Source organism: Mastigoproctus giganteus, chromosome 7 (genome assembly GCF_048544385.1).
Source record: "Mastigoproctus giganteus isolate SK-2022 chromosome 7, ASM4854438v1, whole genome shotgun sequence".
Lineage (NCBI taxonomy): Eukaryota > Metazoa > Arthropoda > Arachnida > Uropygi > Thelyphonidae > Mastigoproctus > Mastigoproctus giganteus.
Window position 1 is genome coordinate 189,892,900 of NC_143581.1, and position 25,743 is coordinate 189,918,642.

The following is a 25,743-nucleotide window of genomic DNA, read 5'->3' on the forward strand; positions in this document are numbered from 1 at the left end:
TGTAGCGTCTGCTGAATCTGGGTCACAAATGGATGAGGATTATACCTCATACCTGATAAAGCCTGCAGTGTACACCATACACCTTTGATACCTATGGGTTTTAATGAGGTCCAAGGCTAACTCTATGGCATACAACTCAGCAGTATATATGCTGCAATCTTGGGGAATCTTTCCAGATATAGAACGACCTGGAAAGATAGCAGCAGATCCAACAAACAACTCTGTTGAGTTATATAAACTCTAAAAGGAAGAGGATGAATCTGATTGGTCCACTTGACATCAATGGTTCGACTGGTGATGATTCTGCTCAGATAGCAAACAAGCTGAATGATTATATTTTGCATCTACATTCACACGTGAGGAATTATTAAGGTTTGAAAATGGCAGAAGGTTATCAAATTGTAGCAGGATACTTAATGATTTTGTAATAACTGAGAGCAAAGTGGAGGAGAAATTGTTGAAGTTAAACGTAAGAAAGGCACCTGGGGTGGATGGGATCTATCCAGTTATATTAAAGGAGGCGGCAAAGCAACTAAGCAAACCCTTAGCCATAATTATGAGAGCATCCTTGGACTCAGGGAAGGTTCCCACGGACTGGAGATGTGCAAATGTATCCCCAATTCACAAAGGGGGATCGAAGGGTGACACGAGTAATTACAGACCAGTTAGTTTAACTTCTGTTCCGGGTAAAATAATGGAGTCGCTGGTTAAAGATGCATTGCAGGATCATCTAGACAAGACTGCAGCAATAATTCAGACACAGCATGGGTTTGTTAAGGGAAAGTCTTGTCTGACAAATTTGATAGGATATTATGATGTGGTTACAAAGGAACTGGATGCAAAAAATAATTTTGATATCATATATTTGGATTTCAGGAAAGCTTTTGACACTGTTGCACATGGAAGACTATTGTACAAATTGGAGCAGAATGGTATTAAGGGTAAGTTGCTACAATGGATAAAAGGATGGTTAAGTGGGAGAAGACAGAGGGTGGTAATCAATGGGTGCTGCTCTTCTTGGACTAATGTTATTAGTGGAGTCCCACAGGGTTCGGTGTTGGGTCCACTGTTGTTTTGTATATTTATCACTGATATTGATGAAGATATATCAGGCTTAGTGTCGAAGTTTGCAGATGATACAAAGGTTGGCAGGGTTGTTAATGACAGTAATGGCAGCAACAGGATCTAGATAATTTGGGCAGATGGGCTAAGAAGTGGCAACTGAAGTTTAACCTTGACAAATGCAAAGTACTGCATATGGGTAGAAGTAACCCCAGAGAAATGTACCAACTGTGTGGTACTACACTTAAGGTGGTAGAAAATGAAAAAGACCTGGGAGTAATTGTGCAGGCAGATATGAAGTTTTCTGAGCAATGCAGACAGGCTGCCAGGGCAGGTCATGGGGTTTTGTCAATGATATATAGGAATTTTGCTAGCAGGGAAAAGGAGGTAATTATCCCTCTCTATAAGGCAATGGTCAGGTCATGCCTTGAGTACTGCATACAGGTCTGGAGGCCTCATTTTAGGAAGGAGAGTGTACAGAGAAAGGCAATAAGATTGGTGAGGGGAATGAAAGGATCCTCTTATCAAGAGAGGCTTAAGTTCTGCAAATTGCAGTGGCTGGAGACTAGGCACCTGCGCAGTGATCTGATTGAGGTGTATAAGGCCTTGAATGGGTTCAGCACGCTGAATTCTGATGGGATCCTTCCACTTGTTTAGATTCTGAACCTAAGGGGACATAAATTCAAATTAAGAAAAGACAGATGTAGATTAGATGTGCGGAAATTTGCCTTTAGCCAGTGGGTGGTTAATTGCTGGAACAAACTTCCATCTGTCGTTGTGGAACTTGATAGGTTGAATAAATTTAAGGAGGAACTGGACAGGCATTTGGAGGGAATGGTGTGATTTTTTTTTTTTTTGGTTGATGCTGCATAAGCTCATACATTTGCTTTCTTGCATCACATGCCACTACTACTACTACTACTGCTACTCCGACTTCGCGCCATCAGTGAAGACAGGCAAGATGTCAGAATGTTCGGCCCGGTGGGCAGCGTACAGTTGGTGGTAGACAGAAGATGGAGTTATGGACTTACCCCAATTTTTAAGGGAGAAGTCGCATGATGGTAAGCGAGCATGCCAGGGTGAAAGTGGTTGCCTTGGTGACTGGGCAACATTGTCTACCATGATGTCGAGCTCTCTAAGCAGCTCTTGGACACGGATACCAAAAGGCTGGTTGGCAGTCAGACGAGTGTTATATAGGTTTTTCCATCGTGGCTTGAAAACGGATGTCCACGTAGGTTTGTTTGGCAGGGATTTTAATTTAAAGGTATATTTTAAAGAGAATTGCTTTCATCAAAATGACAGTGGTGGTTCAGTTGCTTCAACATATAAACTGTGGACAGGGGATGTTCTAAATGCTCCAGTAGCAATATGGATGGCTTGGTGGTGAACTGGGTCCAGCCATCTAAGTACGCTGTTTCTAGCTGATGCGTACACTTGGGACCCATAGTTTAGTTTAGATCGGACAAGCGCATGATAGAGGCTGAGTAAAGTGGAGCGGTCTGCTCCCCATTTATTGGAGGAAATAGAGTGTAGAAGATTCAACCCTCTCGTGCACTTTGTCCACAGTTGACGAATATAAGATAAAAATGAGCCCCAAGAATTTTGTCTCGGGTGCTACTGGAATGATGTCTTGTCCAAGTTTAAGTTCTGGTTCAGGGTGAAGGTTCCGTTTGTGACAAAAGTGTATGCAGACAGTCTTCTGTGGCGAGAACCTAAAACCATTAGTCACTGCCCAAGAGTTGACGTGGTTTATGGCATGCTGCAATTGTCTTTCAATGACCCTCATAGGGGGCATACTTGATCAGCTACAATGGACAGTTCATTTTCAGCATTCAGAGTGCAGTCAAGGGGTATGAGAGCTCCAAGAGAATCCCAGGAAACCATCTCCACACCAAAACACTGCCACCACCACCTGCTTGTTTCTGTTTGATCAGAACATCAGAGTGATTCCTCTCCGCAGTTTGTTGCTGTACCTTCCATTACCAATCACATGATAGATGGAGATTAACAACTGACAGGAAATATGATTTATTGGAAAAGGCAACTTTTATCCAGTCATCAATCAAATGATGCCATTAAGATGCAAACTTTAGGCATCATTGGCAATGGTACCTAAAAATTGGGCATCTACTCCAAAAGCCAATTTGGAGGAGGATTCATTGTATGATGGTCTTGGAAACGCTGCTGGTCTTCCTCTGTCTATGGTTTAAAAAAAAAAAAAAAAAACACCTCTAATATTAGGGCCATCCAGGAGCTATCTTACCTGCACATGTGTATATGTGTACAGTCAGTTCTGCTATAACACAGTACATGTGTTCCTAAAAATATTTGCGTCATGGTATTTCACACATTCAAAACAACAGGGCTTATGGGAAAAATAGGGTGGGGCAGAGCACTAAAAAAAAAAAATGTTCAGTGTGGTAAGTAAAACACTAAAAAAAGTTAGAAACCAAATAAAATTGCTAACACAGGTTTAAACATCTTAAATTTCTAATAAATAAATAAATATTAGAGTAAATATAGCACTCTAATATATGCATACTAATTGATATTTCTGTTCACTGACATTTTTTTTTTATTACAAAATTTAAAACAGTAAAAAAGATGAGTGATCAATAATGATGAACACAACATGCACAAATTGCACAAGTGAGATACGCAGTAACAATTTCATGCATTAAAAATAGGAAGCTTAAAAAAATAGGAATGAAGAGCAGATTCTGAAAATTTATTTATGTTTTTTATATGAATGAAGATTTCACAAAAGGGAGAGCATTTTACCATAATAACATAAAAACCCACAGAATTCCAGCTACCGGTATTATTGCAAATGCAATAAGATTGAGTTTACTACCCATTTATAATTAGATAGTACTAACAGAGAAGCCCAATAAACCGGGAACTGCAAATTGTTTTATGGTAATGACCTCCAGAAATGTGCTCCTCTGCTCATGCTATCCTGCCTCACAAAATTTCTGTTAGAACAGAAAAATATGAGCCCCTGAAAATGCAAGTTGGCCTACAATATCACCTGTTATCTTGTGAATACAGCAAACGACAACAGCATGTCTCCGACCAATACAACTTCAGTAAATGGGAAATATGGCTCTCACACAATTGACGTTTTATATTTTTTAAGCTTTGTAAATTTGTATGTATTGCTGCGCAGGTCGTTACATTCAGCTTGGGTTTTACGTTCACCTGGTGTTACTCGCAGACGAAATCGTGCATGGGCCAACACAAAAATCGCATTATACTCGCATTGTTCCCTAATATATCAGTTGCGCTGGAGAAAATTCACATTACTAAAATGTGCATTATAGCAGAACTGACTGTATTATGTCAATTTGCTGTTCTGGTAGGTGAAAAACCCAAGTTTCTGGGGAGGGGGACTTTGCTATTCATTCCTGAGACCAACTACCTCATTCAAGAGTCAAAAAACCCACAAAAATTCCTTGTGTCATTGAACCGAAGCCTTTTCCACCCAGTGTGAGGAGGAGGATTGTGATTATAATCACTATGCTACACTCGCAGACAAAGTCCATGGTTAAAAAAACCATCATATTAGGACCACCTGAGAACGAACTTATCTGCCTATGTGTAATGTGCTCATAAATTGTGCATGTTCTCTGGTCAATATGCCTGTTTTACTTGATTAAAAACCTAATTTTCTGGGGGGTTGGAAACCTTGTTATCAGTACTCAGACCAACTAACTTAACCACTGAGTGAAAAAAAACCCATAAAGTTCTTAGCATCATTGATGGGATTTGAACCAGTGCATTTCCAATGAATATGGGGAGAACTGATTATAATCACTACTTCTACCCATGCTGCACAAAGTCCATGGTCAGCCATTCCACTGTTTTCCGTCTATCAGTTCGCACAAGGCAGGACAGCCTATGTTCACCATGATCATCGACAAGGCACGGTTGCCTGCCATTGACCTGGTGACTGCTGTTTTATCCACTGTCTGTCCACGCTTGAAACATTCAGTTTCCCTAAAACTGCTACCCTTCAACTGGGACCTGACAGTCATCTCTTTTTTGAAGTCCATCAGATCACAACCACCAATTCCCTGTTGATCAAGTACTTCATATGGACTATGTGTCACAAACCTGCAGTATAATATTTACTGGCTCACACCATGACATGAGTGCCACCAGATAGGGAGGAATGGCTGACTGCTAAAACAGAGGAGTGGTCATAATGTTTTGACTGGACAGCATATTTCTTTTAGTGTACTGTTTTGGTAGTGTTCTTCTGTACAGAACAGTCAGTAGGTGATCTGCAACATCTTTATAAGTTGTAGTGTGTTTTCTTGAAATGTATACTGATACAGTTTCAGTAAATTTACAACTTTGTTAAGTTTTCACGTTTCTTGAAGACAGAACTAAACATTTTGCTCCAAAAGTTTAAAGCAAGCCATTTCAATTCAAAACACTAAAGTATATGAAGTGGCAGTTACAATACATCTTGGAAAACGAATTTCAAAAATGGTGTGAACTTGCTGGAAAGGATAAAAAGCAACGATCTATATATTTCATACGGAAGGTGTTTTCTTTTGACAGTCAGTGTGAACGACAGGCTTAACCGATCAGTCTGGAAGTGGTCTCAAATTAAAGCTATTTCTTCCTAGGTGTGCACAAAGTTGCTAAAATTTAAAAATTCCAAATAGCTTTATTTTATGGAATGGGCCAGCTTTGTAGTACAAACGAGAATAGCTCAATGTTCACTTCATAAATGGAGTCACAGGAAGATGTTAACTGTTAAACAAACAGTTGCCTAAGTTGATAAGGCATTTTTTTCTGATTAATAATTTGCACTTTAACCATTTAAATGATCAGCAATTTGCACGATCACACAATCGTGTCTTTTGCTTTGAAAAAAAAAATAAATAAAATAAATTTAAACAAAAAAATAAAAAATAAATAATAATAAAACTCTGCTACCAATTGCGAAATTTCCTACCTTAAAAGAAAGAACTAATTGTTACAATTCCAGTGCACTGCTCGCTTAATATATGTCCCCACATTGTGCACGTGCACTCATAGCTATTCATTACGCTTAATAGAGCACTTCCCAAACTGGGATCCGTGAGGGGGTCCGTAGATCACTTCCAGGAGTCCACAAAACGCACCCTCCTGAACTGGTCAAATTATTCGTTCTATGTATAGCAAACTGATGATAAATAGTTATTTTATATATTTGTGTAAAAATAAGAATAAAGTTGAGTTGTTTTAAACATAAAATTTTGAACTTTCTTTTTTTTTAATTTTTGAAAGGGGCCATAAACTTTTTTTGATTTTTAAAAGGGTCTGTAGATCTCAGGAGTTTGAAAACCACTGGTTTAGATCTCAGGAGTTTGAAAACCACTGGTTTAATATGTTTAAAACATTCAGAAGTCATCATTTTATTGTTATCAACTTCAAGTTTGTTTTTTTTGTTTTTTAGTGAGTAATAATTTAAGGATTTAGAATTATGTCACAGCCAGGAAGACATGTCCACCACCATGCTACTACGATTGGTTGTGTTAAACGTACCTTGCGGCAAAGAAGATACATGCCTTTTTGTATTTCTGCAAATGTATTCAGGATTGGTCTGAAATGGTAAAATAAAAACAAATTTATAAATTTCCTCAGATACAAGGAATGACAAAGGATTCGACGCATAGAACAGCTACAGAAAACTTTAAATTTGCATACTAATGAGGGAGCAAAATTTAAAAAAGAAATTCAGGTATGCATTAGTTTCAGGTCTGTGGTTGAGAATTTTTTAGAGAATAATAATAATCTGGACTACCAGACTACAGTTGAAAATATGTTAGTGAACTTCAAGAAGTTGGGCTGCAAAATGATTGTCATGGTACATTTTTACACTTCCACATTTGGAAGTGTAAGTGAAGAACAGGGTGAGAGGTTTAAACAGGACATTAAACACATGGAGATGAGGTACCAGGGGAGTTGAAATGTCAACATCGGAGCTGATATTTGCTGGATACTGAAGAGGTACTGTATAGTAGAAGCAAGAAAACGAAAGAAAAAGAAAAGAAGCGAAAGAAAGAAAGTTGGACTGAGTTTTTAAAGTAAAAGGTGAGATTTTAGTGTACTTTTTAATATTCTGCCCTTTTCAGTAGTATTTTATAGAGATGACAATGAATTGTCCAAAATTTTCGGGAAAATAGGCAATAAAAACTGTGCTACCAATTGTGAAATTTTACCAAATGTGCTAAGGTAGGCAGCCTTACTGCATGTAGACTTGACTCCATCCGATTCAACTTTGCCATTCTCATTTAAGAGACGGCAGTTTCCTATTCGGCTAGTCAAGGGCAAACGTTTGATAGAGTCTGAACTTCGCTTACTAACCCTGTATTTAGTCACGGCCAGTTGTATGTAGATCATTCCAGCATGTTAAGATAAGGCTACCAGAAGGACACAAGAATATAAAAAATGTCATTTTCAAACAAGTATTATAGAGACAGTACTACATTTTGGATGTGTGAAAATGTTATGCAAAGTGCAAATTTTGAATAATCGGAAAGATGTTGAAATGAAAGAAAATTTATAAGTTTCCTCAGATACAAGAAATGAGAAAGGATCGACACTTACTGGCTTACCTGCTTATGACAAAACATGGACTACATTTCTTTAGGACAGCTAGAGAAAAACTCTGCTGCCAATTGCAAAATTTTTGCAGTGGGTACTGCTAGTAGTTAGTTACTGGTAAAGTGGTAATCAGGGAAACTCCATTTAAATTAAGTTATGGGGATGGAAACCATGCATCTTTGTTGCAACTAGATCAAATATCTAATTATTTTGAAGTGTTGAGTAAAAGAAAATGTGAGCAGGGTTTTTTTTCACTTATTAGTACTTATCTGCATGATGATCTTTAAGATGTCTGGAAGCCTCATTTCAAGAAGGCTGTAGAGCTGCTGGAACGAGTACAGAGAAGGGCAACAAGATTAGTGAATGAAACAAAGGGTTCCTCTTACGAAGAAAGGCTTAAGTTTTGCAAATTACAGTGTCTGGAGACTAGACACCGGCGATGTGATCTGATTGAGGTGTATAAAGCCTTGAATGGTTTGAGCATGCTCAATGCCGATGGGATTCTTCCTCTTACTCAGAATAATCACCTGAGAGGGCATAAATTCAGATTGAGGAAAGACAGATGTAGGATAGATGTGCAGAAATTTGCCTTTAGCCAGTGGGTAGTTGGTTGGTGGAACAGACTTCCATCCCTTGTTGTGGAAGTTGATAGCCTAAATAAATTTAAGGCTCAGCTGGACAGGTATTTCGAATGAACGGAGGGGTGAAATGGAAGTGTTTTTTTTTTTTTTTTTTTTTTGGCTGTTGCTGCATAAGCTTTCTTTCTTGCATCATATGCCTCTACTAATGCTAATGCTAATATCAGATTTATGGAAATTTCCACTTCAAAGTTAAATGAGAATTTGTTGAAGAAACTAATTACTCTCTATTTAAAAATAAAATTTCTTAGATGTCATTTGCATTTATCATTTCTTAGTTTAAAATACATGTCTGCTTAATTAATGTTCCCAGGAAAGAGAAAAACGCTGCCCACATTTTCTTTTACTCAACACTTCAAAATAATTAGATATTTGATCTAGCTGCAACAAAGATGCATGGTTTCCATCCCCATAACTTAATGTAAATGGAGTTTCCCTGATTACCACTTTACCAGTAACTAATTACTAGCAGTACCCACTGCAAAAATTTTGCAACTGGTAGCAGAGTTTTTTTCTAGCAGTCCTAAAGAAATGTAGAAAATAAAGACATTCTTTGCTATTTGTTGATAAAAAGGTTTATTGATACGTGGTTTTATTAGATAAGTTATGTGGATCCTCCTAGCAACAAACTATTAACTGAAGTAACTAAAGCTCTTTCACTGCTGTTAATTAATACTACAGTTAAGTCTTTTCCTAGGAGGATCCATGTAACTTATTATATTTAATTTTAATTTTAAAGCCTTCCTCCTCAAAATTGTGATTGTGGTTCATTTTGTCACTGCAATACTAATAAAACATACTAATGAATTGCATTCATGAAATATGTGAAGTAATTAAAGTACTCTTACTTTGTTAATTAATCCTTCAGTTAATGCTTTACAGCCAAAAGCTTCTGTAAACTTTGTGTAACTGGTTAACTGTAATAAATTGCTTTCTCAACACATAGCAAAGAATGCTTTTACTTATGTTTATTAGCTTCTGCAAGTTTAAAGAGAAAGTGGAGACGTACTCATATGAAATGAAAACCATCAATGTAGGATGATTGTTTTCAATCTTGTCAAAAATCAATGATTTTTTTTAAAGGCTAATGCTAAGTAAGCTTTGGTTATTTTGCACCATCTTGTCCAAAGATACAACAAATGGTACTGAGAGATGATTTCTGTAAAGTAAAGGAAAGTTCTGAAAAAGACAGGTATGCCATGTTCCCATTAATTTCAAAGTATCATCATCCAAATCTGCTAAACACAGTGGGCGGGGGAGTTCAAGTTATTATGAAAATACAAATCAGTTGTTCTCAACTATTATTTATTCAGTATTTTTCTCCATTATTCCATTTCTTGTTAGATTTTTAATCTTAGAAATAGTAAGTTATCTTTCCCCTAATTATCCAATCTGATTTCTTAGTCTGATACTGGCAGCTCATCCTCATTAACTCAGTAGCCAGGTTATACCATGAGATTGAGATGGAGAGGAGCAGACAGTGTTAGGATCCCAGTTAGCTCCCCATCCCAGAAGCTCAGCGCAGGAGATACTCAGGTCTTCTCTTGAACCTGAGCACCTTCAATAATGTAATTTAAAAAGAGCCCTAAATGCACTGCAAAGATCCTTGCTCACTTACCTATTACTACTTTGCAAATTTGGGAGCAAATGTACTCCCACATCTGAAAACTAATAGCACGTAGTTTCTTTACACATAAACCTGATTTCCGAAATTCATTATTAGTAACAGAGATCCTGCACCTGGATCAATTTAGCTCATAACCCCTCAAAGATTACTGACTCCTTGATCTAGTCAATGCTAAAAATATATCTTATTTAAATTATTTATGCTTTGTTAATATTAAATAAATCTTTTTGGTAGTTTTACTTACGTGAAAGACTTTGGAAGTATTTATGTGCCTCTAACACACAATCTTTTGATTCACCTTCCCACACAACATTTTCCCGAAGAAAGACCCACTGAAAGTTCAACATTAATATGTGAAGTGAGAAACTTCATAAATATAATAAAAGTTATCAAAACAGTGTTGAAATGTTAAATGTATTAAGTTTTGAATGTTGATTAAAACTAAATGAATCATTATTGGATGATAGCAAAGTTTTTTTTTTCTTTCAGAGAATGTGATTTAAAAGAAAAGATACACTGGACAAAAAATAATCTTGTGTAATTTTTAAATTAATAAGGGGCAGCCCTCCTAGAATGAATCACTTTTTGAATTCTCATTGGTAGGTCTTCATCTAGACCTCTTAAATAGTTTATTTCGATATTAGGCCATTCTGAAAACAACTGAGCCTATCATTCATTCAGGTCTCAAAGATGCTGTTGTGTTTTCACTTTCCATTCAAGCTAGTCTTACATGTTTTCCATGAAATTTAAATATACTAATTTGGTTGGCTAATTTAAATCCCCTTTCATTTCCTCATGTTCCTTATGTGTGTTTAAAACCATAGAGGCCCTAAACCGGACAGCTGTCATCCTGGAAAGTAGGAGTATTGAAATCGTGAGTATTCCTTTCAATGTTCTGAAAAAGGCGCAACCTGGTCATCCACAATATTTGTAGACCCAGCCTAATTCATCCTGGCTGGTAGGTATTTTGATAGTAGATCCAATTCATAATAATTGAAACATCCCCAAAGCAGCACTGATATACTACCAGCTTGTAAAACATTTTGCACGTAGGATGAAATACCCCCTTTCATCCTCCCATTACTGGCTGTCCTACCTACGTGAGCCTGAAGGAAGCCCAGACAGAGAATGCCCATAAAGTTGCTTCCTTATGGAAATATGCCTGCTATTCTTACCAGAATGGGAAGCACATTAACTAGTGATTGCTGCTTCATTGTTGCTAAGAAGCTTGCTGACATGGTACCCCACACTAAACATAAGGCTTGCTATGTAAAATTTTGCTACACTCAGATACATACATCATTCAAGGCTTTGGAGTGCTTTAAAGATTGGAGCAGTTTAAAGGGTTATGCTTTAAATCCTCATTCAAGGATTTAAAGAGTAACCCTGGACAAAATACCAAGAGTAGTATAATAATTTTTTTTTTTTTTTTTTTGTGAAGTATCTGTCATTATATTTTATATAAAATGCACATAATTTTTTTTGCAAAAGAGAATATCTGTTTTGAAAATTTGAATAAGTATTTGGGTACTTAAGAATTAATTATTAGAATAACAGTGCATATCTAGGCTATGTATATAAAGTGCTTAGCATCATAATACACAGCCATTTCTGAATAAACAGAAAATTTTTAAGGTGGCATCGTTTTAGGTTATATCTCATATTGTGAATACCTTCACAACGAGTTGCCATGATATTGCACTACTTCGAATAAGTAACGCTTCACCTAAGGAGAAGACTAGTGTTACTTATTCTCAGATAGGTACCACCACCCAGACAGCACTGTTTCAGGGCTATTTGGCCCTTCGTCAGTGAAACAGTGCTGTCTGGGTGGTGGTACCTATCTGAGAATAAGTAACACTAGTCTTCTCCTTAGGTGAAGCGTTACTTATTCGAAGTAGTGCAATATCATGGCAACTCGTTGTGAAGGTATTCACAATATGAGATATAACCTAAAACGATGCCACCTTAAAAATTTTCTGTTTATTCAGAAATGGCTGTGTATTATGATGCTAAGCACTTTATATACATAGTCTAAATTTGTTCGCAGCTTGAGGCTCTAGCCCTAAATGCGCCTTAGTCAGTGCATATCTAGGTTAAAGTTTAAACGCCTCAGTGGCCAGGTGCAGCAGTGCATAGCACACGCTTCTTGATTAGACCGGGGTTTGAGCCCGTGACCACCAAATAAGGAGGATGCGGAAAGGTCAGGGAATGACCACTGCATATCCCCGGAGCAATATGGCCTTAGTTGCTAATGCTAAAAAAAAAACAAACCCAAAACAATAAAAAACAAAACACACACACACACACAAATAATACTTACAAATTTAAGTAGAATATACAGTGAGAATTCCGTCTGAATCACAACAAGATCAGGTGATGAGATCAACTTTTCCATCAATTCACAACTATTGAAAAATAACAACAAACTTTTGCAAAAATACCAATTTCTTCAATAATTTGGTTAAAATTTTAGTTAAAATTAATTTTTATAAAATGACATTAGCATATTCATAATGTAAATTGGTTCAAATTAAGCAAAATGTGTATGTGCATAATGACAATGTAATATCATCAACCGGTGAAATACCACCACTTTGCTTATTGGAGGCTTGAAGTGGTGAAACCCATGTTTAGTCTCTAGAGCAAAGTTTCCGGCATCTCCCCCCATACTTCTCCTTCAATCCATGCACGGTACTAAGTACTATAGGTTTTTATACCTTTCGTGTTTGGGGTTTTCATAAAAAAAAAAAAAAAAAAATACAAGCTTATCAGAGAACTTAGTATGTCACCAGGTAAGGATGCAAAATGAGTACTGTATTAAAAGAATATCATACTGATAAGCTTAGTAACTCTTAGCATTCATCAACAGATATTTTAAATATCTTTAAAAACAGTTGACTTTTCAAAATATTTTGAAAATATTTTGGCAAAATTAAAAATATTTTGAAAATATTTTTAATTTTGCCAAATTAAAAATATGAATAAATATTGTTAATCCATAAAGAAAATGAATAGTTGATTAAAAAAACAAAACAGAAAAAAATAACAAAAATGCCTCTGTTTATAATAGAATTCTTAAGAAAATTTGAGTAACATTATGGCATGTTTTGTTTCTGAAACAAGTGCCCTAGTCAAAGTGACTGAAGCTGAAAACAATGACACAATAGGGGTTTACATACATACAAACGGTTTGTGATATACAACTTTTCACAGATAGAAATAAATACAAATAAAATTTTAAAAACTTCCAATAACGCTACTTTGCATTTTAAAAACAATTCACTGAATTTCTTTTGAAATTTTCTCAGAAAAGAGTGTTTCTGAATCATTTTCTAATGCTGATTTCAAAAATGACTTGTTTGAAACAAACAAAAGTCTTATATTTAAATACATGTTGAAAATACAATTAAAAGGTCCACTAAACACTCACCTCTCATTTTAAAAATTGATCTGCAATGGGTCAAATTTCCATTTTGATTTTTTTTAGAACCTTCTACTTTACAGTCCCTTTTCAGCATCCAGCAATAGTCAGCCATCATGTTGACATTCCACCTCTCCTGATACCTCATTGGCATGTATTTAATGTCCTGGCGAAACCTCTCACCCCATCCTTCAGTAACACTCCCTAGATTTTCTGGGAAGTAGTTGATATGGGAGTGTAAAAAACATACCATGACACCCACGTTGTAGCTCAGTTTCTTGAAGTGTACCAACATATTTTAAACTATATTCTTGTAGTCTGGATCCTTGCTTTCCCCTAATATTTTTTTCAACAACAGACCCGAAACTAACCATGCCCATTTTTCTTTTTTATTCATAATTCCCTCAAAATCTCAGTTCCTCATCAGTTTGTGAACTTGAGGTCCAACAAAAATATCTTTTTTTATCCTCTCTTGAGTGATCAATTGGAATTTAGAACAATGGTAGTTGAAGCAGAGACCTTTCTGAGGTAAAGCTTTCACAAACTGTTTCACCAAACCCAGTCTGATGTGATGTGCAAGGGTGGAAGCAGGCCAGTTTTGGGGTCTACTAGTGGTTTATGAACTATGCTCTTTGATCTAGGCAACAAACTGTCCCTTTCTGGCTAACCTTGCTTACTCCTTGCCTGACTGTCCCACTCAGACAAAAAGCAAGGCATTTTTATGTAGCCAGATTACTGTCCAAGTAACCATGCTTATCACTTAAAGTCAGCAGAGACCAATCATGTTCTTCGTGATTAATATTTGTCAACAACTTCAAGTTCTTTCAAATAGTGAGCAACACATATTTTCAGACTCCTTTTTGATGGGTCAATAAAAAAGGCTACACAGTGTAGGATTGTAACTAATTCCTAAATAGTTCATTAAGTCATTTATATTACTGAAACTGAGATAAAACAAACCCATAGACTCAGCCTCAGAAAAGTAGGGAACTAGTTCTTGTTCTGTCTGTCTGTACCATGAGAAAAATGTCCCACGTGCTAGAAGATTTTTTGCCTTAAGTCTAAAACCAAGGCGTTCTCCAGATTCCTTTGGTAAATTTAAATCTCTTACCACATCACTAATTTCATGCTGTGAAAACAGCTGAGGGTTGGACTCGATGTCTCCAGGCACATGTAGACTTCAGTTTCATCTTCAAAAGCTTCACTTTCAGCACTCTCTGCTGCTATACTTTTCAATATAAATGAAAGGCACAGGACTGGCAAGTTATCTCCATGTGGGACTGGTCTAATGGCAGATGGAATATTAGAATACATAATGACTTCTTACTCTTTGCAGTATCCCTCTACATTAACTAAGCAAAAGGAACAGTCATCACAGTGGTTTCTAGACTCCAGCCAAATCGCGGGTACTGCAAATAGCATAACCTTCTTTTTATCATTTTTCCACAATCTCAATGCTTCAACACAAGTTTGGCAAACTTTATGTCAAGCCAATTGTTTATCTTGGTCACTGAGATTCACTACAAAATAAGCACAGTACATCTGCTTTTTACAAATTCTGTAATATCTTGTCTTTGCTTGAGGACTACATAACTTCCACAAATATAACAAAATAAGTTTGGATTGTGCAAATATTTGCATGAAGACATTTTACTCACTTTTCAGCACAAGTTTGACACAATAATCTCAAAAATAAACTGAGCTCTCAAGGTCAAGAAACAAATAACTGAAGGCAGTGTTGCCAACATGTGAAGATTTAGTTTACAAATTCCCAGCATTTACTCCTAACTTAATAAATTCAATAATACAACTCATGACATCAACTTAAGTGATTTGTAAAAAAAAACAGTACGTGATATAAAAAAAAATAATAATAAAAAAATAACATTTCTGAAATCAGCATCAAAATTCAATGTTTTACAAACATTGAAACCATGCAGAGTCATATAATATACAAAGTATTAGTGGTCATTAAAACCATTATAATTATTTCGACAATTTATTCTCACTCAGTAGTGCTTTCAGTAGCACTGTGTACAGATAAATCAAAAATGGAGAATAGTAAGAAAATTAGCACTTCAACCTGCATAGAATTGTAACCTTTCTTTAATTTCTTAAATCCATAAGATAAATTAAGGCAATTACACTCTTAGCAGGTTGAAGAGTATATTTTCTTATATTGTCTATTTATTCTTGCTTAATTAGTATTAGTAATGACTATATTTATCTACCCAGTTAAGAGAAAAGTAATGCCTATTCTGCTATGTTTCTTTTTCATACGCAAAACCAGAAGTAGAACTGAGTTGGCAGCTGTTGTAAATGAGGTACACAAGGTTACTGTATATAAAGAGGAACAAGTTTGGAGTATAAAGATCCTCAGTTGAATCTCAGGTTAAGTGAAGAACAGGATACAGAGGGTAGTCATAAATTTGGATTATTTAGAATGGACTGGCACAGCAAGCAGAATTAATTAAAGGGTGGTGCTGGAAACTCCCCCTCCTGAAATTTTGAGAAGGTGGTTAGCAATCAGAACCTGGGTATGCTACTTTAAAACAGTTCAGACTGCCTACATATATGGTTTAATGTGACGATATGTAAGGACTTGCATCTAGGAGCAGAAACCCAGGATAAACTTCTGACTTGGGATGGGGATTCAGAGCTGATTCAGTACAAAGATTCAAGAATTACAATACAATCAAACACAACACTTCCATGCCCTGTAAACAGGTTTATTTTAATGGGTTTCTAAACAGGTTTCTTTTAATGGGTTTCTAAACAGGTTTCTTTTAATGGCACCAAATACTCTATTATTTTATTTATTTATAAAAATAAAAAAAAATTCAAATATTAGCCACTAGTCCTGCATAATTATTTTGCACTTGATTCCACAAAAACTCGGAACTGGTCTTGCCCTCTGCTCCAAGACTGCTTGGACTATTACATGAGCGATGGCATACGCTTCCTGATTAGACCGGGGTTCAAGCCCATCACCACCAAATACGGAGGATGCGGAAAGGTCAGGGAATGACCACCGCATATTCCCGGAGCAATATGGCCTTAGTTACTAATGCTCCTGAAAAAAAAAAAATAAAATAAAATAAATAACATGAGTGATGGTTAGAAACTGGTTGATAAACTGCATTCATCTCAGAAATAATCAGTAGTTCAATGAATTGGTATTACTGTAGGCACACATCAAACTGACTAGTGTATTATTTAAACAGGGGCAGAGGCAAGGCCAGTTCAAGGTTTTGCTGGGCCAAGTGCAAAATAACTGTGCAAAACTGGTGACTAGTATTTGAAATTTTTATTTTTTTATAAATAAAATAACAGAATATTTGCTGCCATTAAAAGAACGTTAGGCATAATTATGAATTGTAACATTAAATTTTCAAAACAAACAATAAAAAATAATTCTTTGTATAAGAATGTGTGTTTATCTAAAAACAAGGTTATACAATTAAAATCAGTGAAAAACACTTCATTGATAAGGCTCTTGTACATTTTTTATTCTAGCCAAAAAAAAGCTTAAAACTGAACTCTACATGTCTTCATTATTGTCACAAGCCTGACCCAACTGAAGCATGGAGACAGTTTTATTTATGCCTAGAACCAGCCTTGAATGGAGGAATTGCTATTTGTTCAATTTTGAAATGTATAGTACAATAAGATAATGTATAAATGCCAACTAGATCTGCCAAGTGGTTCACAAACTAACTCACTGGATGACATCTGTTATGTGCATATGATTATGAATGACAACAGTGTAGTATGAACTTTGCTTGGAATTTGAACTTGAAATTTATTCATCAAACTGTGCTGTTCTTTTAGCAGCATAATGTTAATTATATAATTCTATTGTTTTTAGTGTTGATTTATATAAGTTAGATTAAGTTTTGCTTGTGATTCTTAACTAGTGTAACAATGACATAAATTTGATATTATGAATTCGAACAATAAAGGACTCTTTCAAAGAATTCACACTTTTGTAAAGAACACTGTTTATACAGTCCTGACATACGAACCTTAGAAAAGGAAATAACAAAGGTTTGACAAATTACATCTCATCTTGTGCAAAGAACTGAAAGAAACCTGGAGGACAAATCAGTTCAGTGATTCAACAGTGAAATTTGGTATTACAGATGCAGTGTGAACTTATTTCTCTTAGCTCAATATGTTATTAGTAGTGGCAAATAATGAATCAGATGGAAGTCTGTTCCAACAATCAACTACCAGCTGGCTGAAAGAAAAATTTTTCAATCTATCCTGCAATCATCCTCCTTCAATTTCAATTTTTTCTTCTTATGAATGTTGTCTAAGCAAGAGTAAGGATATCATCAGTGTATTCAATGCATTCAAAGCTTTAAACACCTCAATCAGATTTTGCAGACTTGATCTCCTTATCTCCAGATGCTACAATTTGCAGAACTGACACTTTCTTGGTAAGAGTATCCTTTTGTTCCTCTAACTTCACTGCTTTGCTCTGACCCCATTCAACAGATTTACATCCTTCCTAAAATGAGGCTTCCAGATCTGTGTACAGTACTCAAGATGTGGCCTAATCATTGGTTTTCCAATGGGATAATCACCTCCTTATCCCTGCTGGCAAAATTCCTGTACATCATTGACAAAGCCCCATGAGATATCTAATCAGCCTGTTTGCATTGCTTAGAAAACTCCATGTCTCATTGAACAAGTGTCCCCAAGCCTTTTTTTAATTTCCCGCTTCCTTGAGTGTAGTATATTATTCTGGGATTAATGCCACCCATATGCAGTACCTTGCATTTGTCAATGTTAAACTTCAATTGTCACTTCTCAGTCTAATCATCTAGTTTTCCAGGATCTTGTTGCAGTAGCATAACCTGATTACTGTCATTAATTACCCTGCCAACCTTTGTATCATCTGCAAACAGACATTAGCATTAGCATTAGTAGAGGCATATGATGCAAGAAAGCAAGTTTATTCAGCATCAGCCAAAAAAAAAAACCCACTCCCATTTCACCCCTCCGTTCGTTCGAAATACCTGTACAGTTGAGCCTTAAATTTGTTTAGGCTATCAACTTCAACAACAAGTGATGGAAGTCGGTTCCACCAACCAACCACCCGCTGGCCAAAGGCAAATTTCCGCACATCTATCCGACATCCGTCCTTCCTCAATTTGAATTTATGCCCTCTGAGGTGATTATTCTGAGCAAGATGAAGAATCCCATTGGCATTGAGCATGCTCAAACCATTCAAAGCCTTATACACCTCTATCAGATCACCTCGCCGGTGCCTAGTCTCCAAACTCTGTAATTTGCAAAACTTAATCCTTTCTTCGTAAGAGCAACCCTTTGTTCCATTCACTAATCTTGTTGCCCTTCTCTGTACCCGTTCCAGCAGCTCTACATCCTATTAAGCCTGATAAGCCTTCATCAATATTACTAATAAATAGTGAAACAACAATGGGTCTAGCACTGAACTCTACTAATAACATTAATCCAAGAAAAGAAGTGCACAATGATAAACACTGTCTTCTCCTATCCAACCATCTCTTTACCTATAGCAATATCTTGCCCATAATGCCACACTAATCCAATCTGTACAGCAGTCTCCTGTGTTAAACAGTATCAAATGCCTTTCTGAAAGCTAAGTAGATGATGTCATAATTATTTTTTGCAGCTACTTCCTTCATTACTTCATCTCAGCATCCAATCAGATTGATCAGATCTTAACAAATCAGTGCTGTGACTGCCATATAACTGCATCCCTAAGTGGTCCAATATTACTTCTTTAACCAATGACAGCATTATTTTCCTCTGGAACAGAAGCCGAGCTTACGAGTCTGTAATCACTTCACCTTTAGGTCCCTCTTTGTGAATTGGAAAAACATTTGTACCTATTACTGAGCACCTCATCATAAATGCTAACATTTACCATTATATTTTATAAATTCTGCTTTACTGCCTTTTTTTTTTTGTTTATATAATCAAGGCTCTTTTTGTTTATATAACAATGAATCAGGCCATAATTTAAAAAAATTATATAACAAAACTTTCTTGGCCAGCAAAATTTCCTATTTGAATAAGTTGGAAAATCTTATTAAGCTATGTAAACAGAAAAAGCAGAACATTCCTGATGATTTGAGATTGCACTGTGGCCAAGTAGCATATAATAATAATGTTGGAATGATACAACTGGTATAGATTTTCTTTATTTTTATACAAAGTCCACTACAAGAAAAGAATCAGAAAGGAGTTGCTTATGCACCTTATAATATCAGATAACAAGAAAAAACTTTAACTTATTTATTTATATGACTTTGCATTTTTATATCTGCTTTAATTTAAAGACAGAATATATTACAATGAAAGTAATGTGCCACTGTTGTACAAGAAATTTCATAAGCATAATTCTGTATAACACAGTGTAATTTTACTGAAATTATTAGAAGTGAATAATTAAAATCATATAATTTTAAAGCACACATCTAAGTAAAAAGAATATGGTATTCATTCTCAGTTTTTAGTATATGATTTAAATATAATATTTAAAAGGAAGTTTAGGAACTCAACTTCCTCAATCCTTCATACCTGATCAGCCTTAACTGATGCGTTGATTCTTGTACTTTGATCATTAAATTCCTAAGCAACCATTCCAGTGTTTTCTGTGCTATCGACTTTAGGCTGTATTGTTGTGCAGCATCATGGTAATTTAAGACAGTGTTTATGCTGTAAGAAGATGGGTAGAACTAAGTAAACTCTACAGCTATCACCTTATGGTTTTCAATGAGAAGCACATGATAAAATCTCAGTAATTTGAAGTAGTAGTCAAAAATATATATACAGCCACTCCCCGATTAATGTAAAGGTTGCATTCCGCAGAACTCTGTGTAAGTCAGAATTTCCCCCATGCTGGTGCAGCACTCGTAACTGTGCTCGCTGAATTGATTGAATCAAAAAAGAAATGTTCGATGAACATGTAAATAGAATTATTTATTGTATTTATTCAATTTTTTATCTCATGCGCAGGAAAAATTACAAAAGCATGCAATCTAAAAAATTTCAAAATTATAAAATTACAAAAAAAAAGAAAAAAAGAAAGAAACAGGCATAACGTCAGTAAGTTTTACCTCTCGAACATCGTTGCCATAATCGACGTCTTCAGCTGATAAGTTGTTATTATTTTTGGTTTTAAGGAGCATTAGCAACTAAGGCCATATTGCTCCGGGGATATGCGGTGGTCATTACCTGACCTTTCCACATCCTTCATATTTGGTGGTCACAGGCTTGAACCCCAGTCTAATCAAGAAGCGTGTGCTACGCACTGCTGCTCCTGCCCACCTGGCTACGGAGGCACCAGCTAATAAGTATGCTGCTGTGGAAGTTGAGGGCTGTGAAGATTTTGAAGGGGTCAGCCACTCAATCTTATGAAAGAACATATTAATGGATGACTGGACAGTGGCTTTTTTCTTTTCATCGTAGATTTCTTTGTAGCAAGCAAGCATATTCACCCCTCTGTTAACTTTTAAGAATCATTCGCTGTCAGGATCCATCTTCTCAAACCTCACCATTGCTGATGAAATTTTATGAAATGCCACTGCCATCTCTCTGGTGATGAAGCATCTTGGCTCCATATTTTATTCATCTTGAGATTCGTCGGCATTTTCTTCTTTCATTATCGCTGCCTGCAGCACGGCAATAAGTTCTTCGTTAGGTTATTCCTTCTCTTCTTCCTCTATTAACTCCTTTGGCAACAATATCCAACTGAAGTAGCTCTGCAACATTAACAATATTATCTGTAACTTCTTCATATGATTCATCTTTTTCAAACCCTTGGAAGCCTTTTACATGCCATGGGCATATTTTCTTCCATGAGCCATTTAAACAACTTTTAGTAATTTCTGCCCAGGCCTTATTAATGTTTAAGATGGTGTGGTAAATATTGTAAGATTTCCAAAAGTCTCTTAATGTAAAATTTTTCTCATTGTCTACTGCGGTCAATGCCTGAGCAAATGTTGTGCATAAATAGATTTTAAATTCAAAATAACACCCTGATCCATAGGCTGGATGAGTGAAATCACATTTGGTGGTAGAAATATGACTCACACATTCAAATTGAAATCATCTAGATGCGTAGGATGTCCAGGAGCATTATCTAATAGAAGCAAAATCTTGAAAGGAACGTCATTGTCTTTACAATATTTTTCAATCTAGGAATGAAGCAGCATTTAAATCCTCAAAAAGAGATACTGTTATTCATGCTCTCTGGTTCAATTGGAAATGCATGGGTAGGGTGGCTTTATTGATGCCCTCAAATGCACGAGGATTTCCAGAATGGGACACAAGCAGTGGTATTAATCTGTAATCTCTAGCTGCATTAGCCCCAAGCAAGAGTGTGGCTCTATCTTTTGAATCCTTGAAACCTGGCATTGTCTTTTCCTCTTTGGCAATGTATGTTTGATCCAGCATTTTTTTTCTGATACAGAGCGGTCTCGTCAATATTAAAAATTTGCTGCGTTGCATAGCGACCTTCATCAATAATTTTTTCCAACACATCACAAAATTTCTCTGCAGCTGCAGAATCGGCACTGGCAACTTCACTGCATATTTTAACATTGTGGAAACCAGCGTGATGCTTGAACCTATTAAACCGCCCATTTCTTACCATGAACTTGGCTTGGGGTTCGCCATATTTATCCTTAATATCTGCATAAATACTTCTTACTTTTGATTGAATGGCCATTAGACTCAGGGGGCACTTGCTTCTGAATCTGATTTTTCATTCATATTATTAATAGCTGTTCCATCTTTGATATAGAATCTGAACACTGTTTTGTGATCACTGTTGATCTTAAGTGCATTGATCCTTTGACATGTTCTTTTATATGCACACTGTCCTTTAAAATAGTATTCACTGTTGAAGCAGCAAGAATTAATTCCCTTGCAACAGATTTCAGTGAAGGGGAACATGTCACCATAATAACCCACAGAATTCCAGTTATAAGGATTGTCGCAAATGCAATAAGATCGCATTTACTACCCGTTTATAATACATTGCACTAACAGAAAATCCCAATAAACCGGAAAGTGCAAATTACTTTTATTATTTTTTGGCTGTGACCTCCAGAAACGTGCTTTAGAAAAATATCATAAAGGTGTTCAAAATTGATTCTTATAACGGGAACATATGATAACGATGAAAGTATAGTGCAATTTCCATTACAAATATGACCTTTTAGAGAGATAAATAGCTTAATAATATAACGAAATTTTCAACTTCCAAGGACTTGGAACGAATTACAACCCCCCCCCCCCTCAAAAAAAAAACAAAAAAAAACAATATGTTATTGGGTTCACATTACGATATTTTCGAAATACCTTCACTTATCTCTACAGATGCAAAATATGTTTCCATATTTTTTTCAGTTTGCACCGGTCGGCAAAAACTTACGTAAAGTCGAATTTGCATAAGTTGAGTATTACATAAGTTGGGGAGTTCCTGTATATAATTATATGTAAATATTTTCAAGTCATATTTCGTAAAAACAACTAAATTTATTCAGAATACAACTATATATGTTAATTCAGATGACACAAATATGATAAGAAAAGCAAATGTCATGAAAATGTTTATATTCAAAAAACATTGTACACAAAGAATTCAAATCAAACAGAACAAATAATATGATTCTTTAAACAATAAACTTTACTAATGTGTAAAATTCAATGATTTAATTTAATTAATTGTAAAAAATTTCCTTTTGAGTAAAAACCCTGGTGAATTGCCATTTCATAACATCATTCTTTATTTCTTTTAGAAGAAAATATTTTTCAAATTCCTTATCAAAAATGGAAAAATTCAATAAGAGTTAAATTAAGACAGTCCTGCTCTTGTGTAATTTAACTTTTCTTCTTCCATCATTATATGATATCCAGCCTCATCTTCTAACCATGCTCTTACATTCCTTAAATTAATTATCCTTTTCGTTGCTGTTTAGTAAACAATATTCTAAAGCTGTTCATTTTTGAATTCATCTAATTCAATGAGAACATCATAATCTAATAGCTCCATGCACTCACTACTATACTCTGTTGTACTTCATTCCAACTTGCAGCCCAATTATATATAGCATAATTGGCCAATATTTTTTTCTCTCCTTGTGTACTGCTCATTTTAAGAATTGTCAAAAAAAAAAAAAAAAAAACCCAAGCCACTCTTCAACTGTTTCCTTCAACACATTAACAGCTGAGTATGACTGAACTCTCATACATAAATTGTATGAGGATTGTGGTACTGGGAAGTACGAAAATGCACTTGATATTGGAATCATTGTATGATAAATTTCATCACAATAAGTAGGTGTATTAATAACAATAACAATGCATTAATGTTTTGATTTCCATTTAATTTTCCTTTTTGAATGATTTTCCTTCTTTTACAAAGTGAAACCTTTCTGAAAACAGTTTGGAATTGGCATTATATTCTCATTTAGGAAAAATCTATTTTATATTCAATAAAAAACATACATCAAAAAGAATGCAGTCAAGAGTCCAAATTACAGAGGATCTGAATTAGTGAAGTCTTACATGTATTGTAAAAACATGCAAAATTTATCAAAATACTTGTAAAAATCAAAACCTAAACAATACGAATACAATATGAGACTAATGAGTACTTCTTTAAATTATTAGCATAAGTTGACTGCACAATCTCTAGTGAGAATGTGTAAGGATGGATCAAAGTTCCTCTGTTTTGAGAATGAAAAACCAACATCCAATTTATTTTTTTAAATATCAATACTGAATGTGGCCCCTTGAACCAGAATTAACTTAGCAGCACAGTGTTTCAGAGCTTGTTCTTCCTTCAATAATCAGACATTGCATCTCATTTGAACACTGTTCAAAGGCCATCATTTAGTTTTGTAACAAAATCAGTTATTCCTATCATTATGAAATGCAATAAACTGTAATCATGTTTTTTAAATGAGATGTTTTTTTTGAAGTGATATGCATCAGGAGATAAACTATTCTAACACTTTATTGCACCACAATAAATATTTTTATAAAATGGGCATCATATTACAAACCCCTTACCACATTCTTGTTCACATGTACAGTGACTAAGAACAGGAATTACCATTTGCCTTTCTTAAACTGCTGACATCATGTTCTAAGAGGCATCTGTAATCCAGTGTCTAGCATTCTTGCAGCTTACTGTTCTCTAGCATCTTCTCATACTCCATTAATCTTTACTTAATTTTATTTTTGAAAAGCCTATTCCATAGTTCTCCTAGTTTCTCTCCTTATTTTTGCTTAAACTAACCTGGCTAAATTTCTTGATGAAATGTCCTCTTTTATTCCTCTTTTTTCAAATCCCCCCCCTCCCCAATTACAACAAAGTTCCTATCATTACAGGCCTGAGTGCATCTCAGCACGTGCTCTCTCAATTTAGATTCTAGATTCTTTGGTGTTACCATTAGCCACATGTTTGTTGTGTTCATCTATGTGAATTTCAAATTTTATCATTCAAATATTTTTGTATAGCTTTGTTGATTACATGCCTTGGGTACTCGTTATTTAATAAAACTCCTTTAATAGTTTCGGTTTCACCTGTAATTTATTTGTCATAGAGAAAATGATTGAAAATTGTTTATCACAAATTTTCAAATATTGACTTGTTAAAGTTTTGATAATATCTGTTTTAACTTTTTATTGGGTTGATTAGATGCATAGTTTATATATCAACCCAAATTCATCAGCTTCCTGTACACCTGCACACTTAGCCTCTTTATTCACTAGGATGTCTAAGAAAGGCAAGCTATTATTGATTTCCATCTCAAGAGACTAAACAGTTTGAGGAAGAGAGGCTAATTTTGCAAGTGTACAGGGAATCAACAGATTCAGAATGATATACACACTATGCATCTAATCATCCGCAAAAAATTAAAACAGATAATATCAAAATTTTAACGAGTAGATGTTTTAAAATCTGTGATAACAACAAAAAAATTATTATAAAATAAAGGATTATCATTAAATCCAAGGCATTTAATCAACAAAATCATAGAAAAATATTCATACTTAAACTATAATATAACTGGAATTTAGATTACAAGAGTGGTAGTTATTCCATACATAAAGGGCATCAGTGAGAAAACAAAAAGAATCTACAAAACACTGATGGTCTTTGGGTGATCTTGAGGTTGATTAATAAGATGGGGAGTTTGTTCAAAGATTCAACACCAGATTATAACAGAAGAAATGCCAGGTGGGTTTAAACAAAAATAAGAGGAGAAACATAAGGGAACTATGGAATAGGCTTTTCAACAATAAAATTAATTAAGGATTAATGGAGCATGGGGAGATGCTGGAGAACAGTTAGCTGTGAGAATGCTGGATACTGGATT

The 25,743-nt window shown here is 35.3% G+C and overlaps 1 protein-coding gene across 1 annotated transcript in view; it reads right to left on the minus strand.

The window, feature by feature from the left end:
- Positions 1 to 25,743, minus strand: part of gcl (germ cell-less) — a 124,172-nt gene that overhangs the window by 53,823 nt on the left and 44,606 nt on the right. Inside the window, exons 6-8 of the mRNA XM_090377313.1 lie at positions 19,928 to 20,065; positions 12,254 to 12,338; positions 10,175 to 10,262 (exon numbers count right to left, since the gene is read on the minus strand). Coding sequence (XP_090233439.1) covers positions 10,175 to 10,262; positions 12,254 to 12,338; positions 19,928 to 20,065 — 311 coding nt within the window. The remainder of the gene's footprint in view (positions 1 to 10,174; positions 10,263 to 12,253; positions 12,339 to 19,927; positions 20,066 to 25,743) is intronic.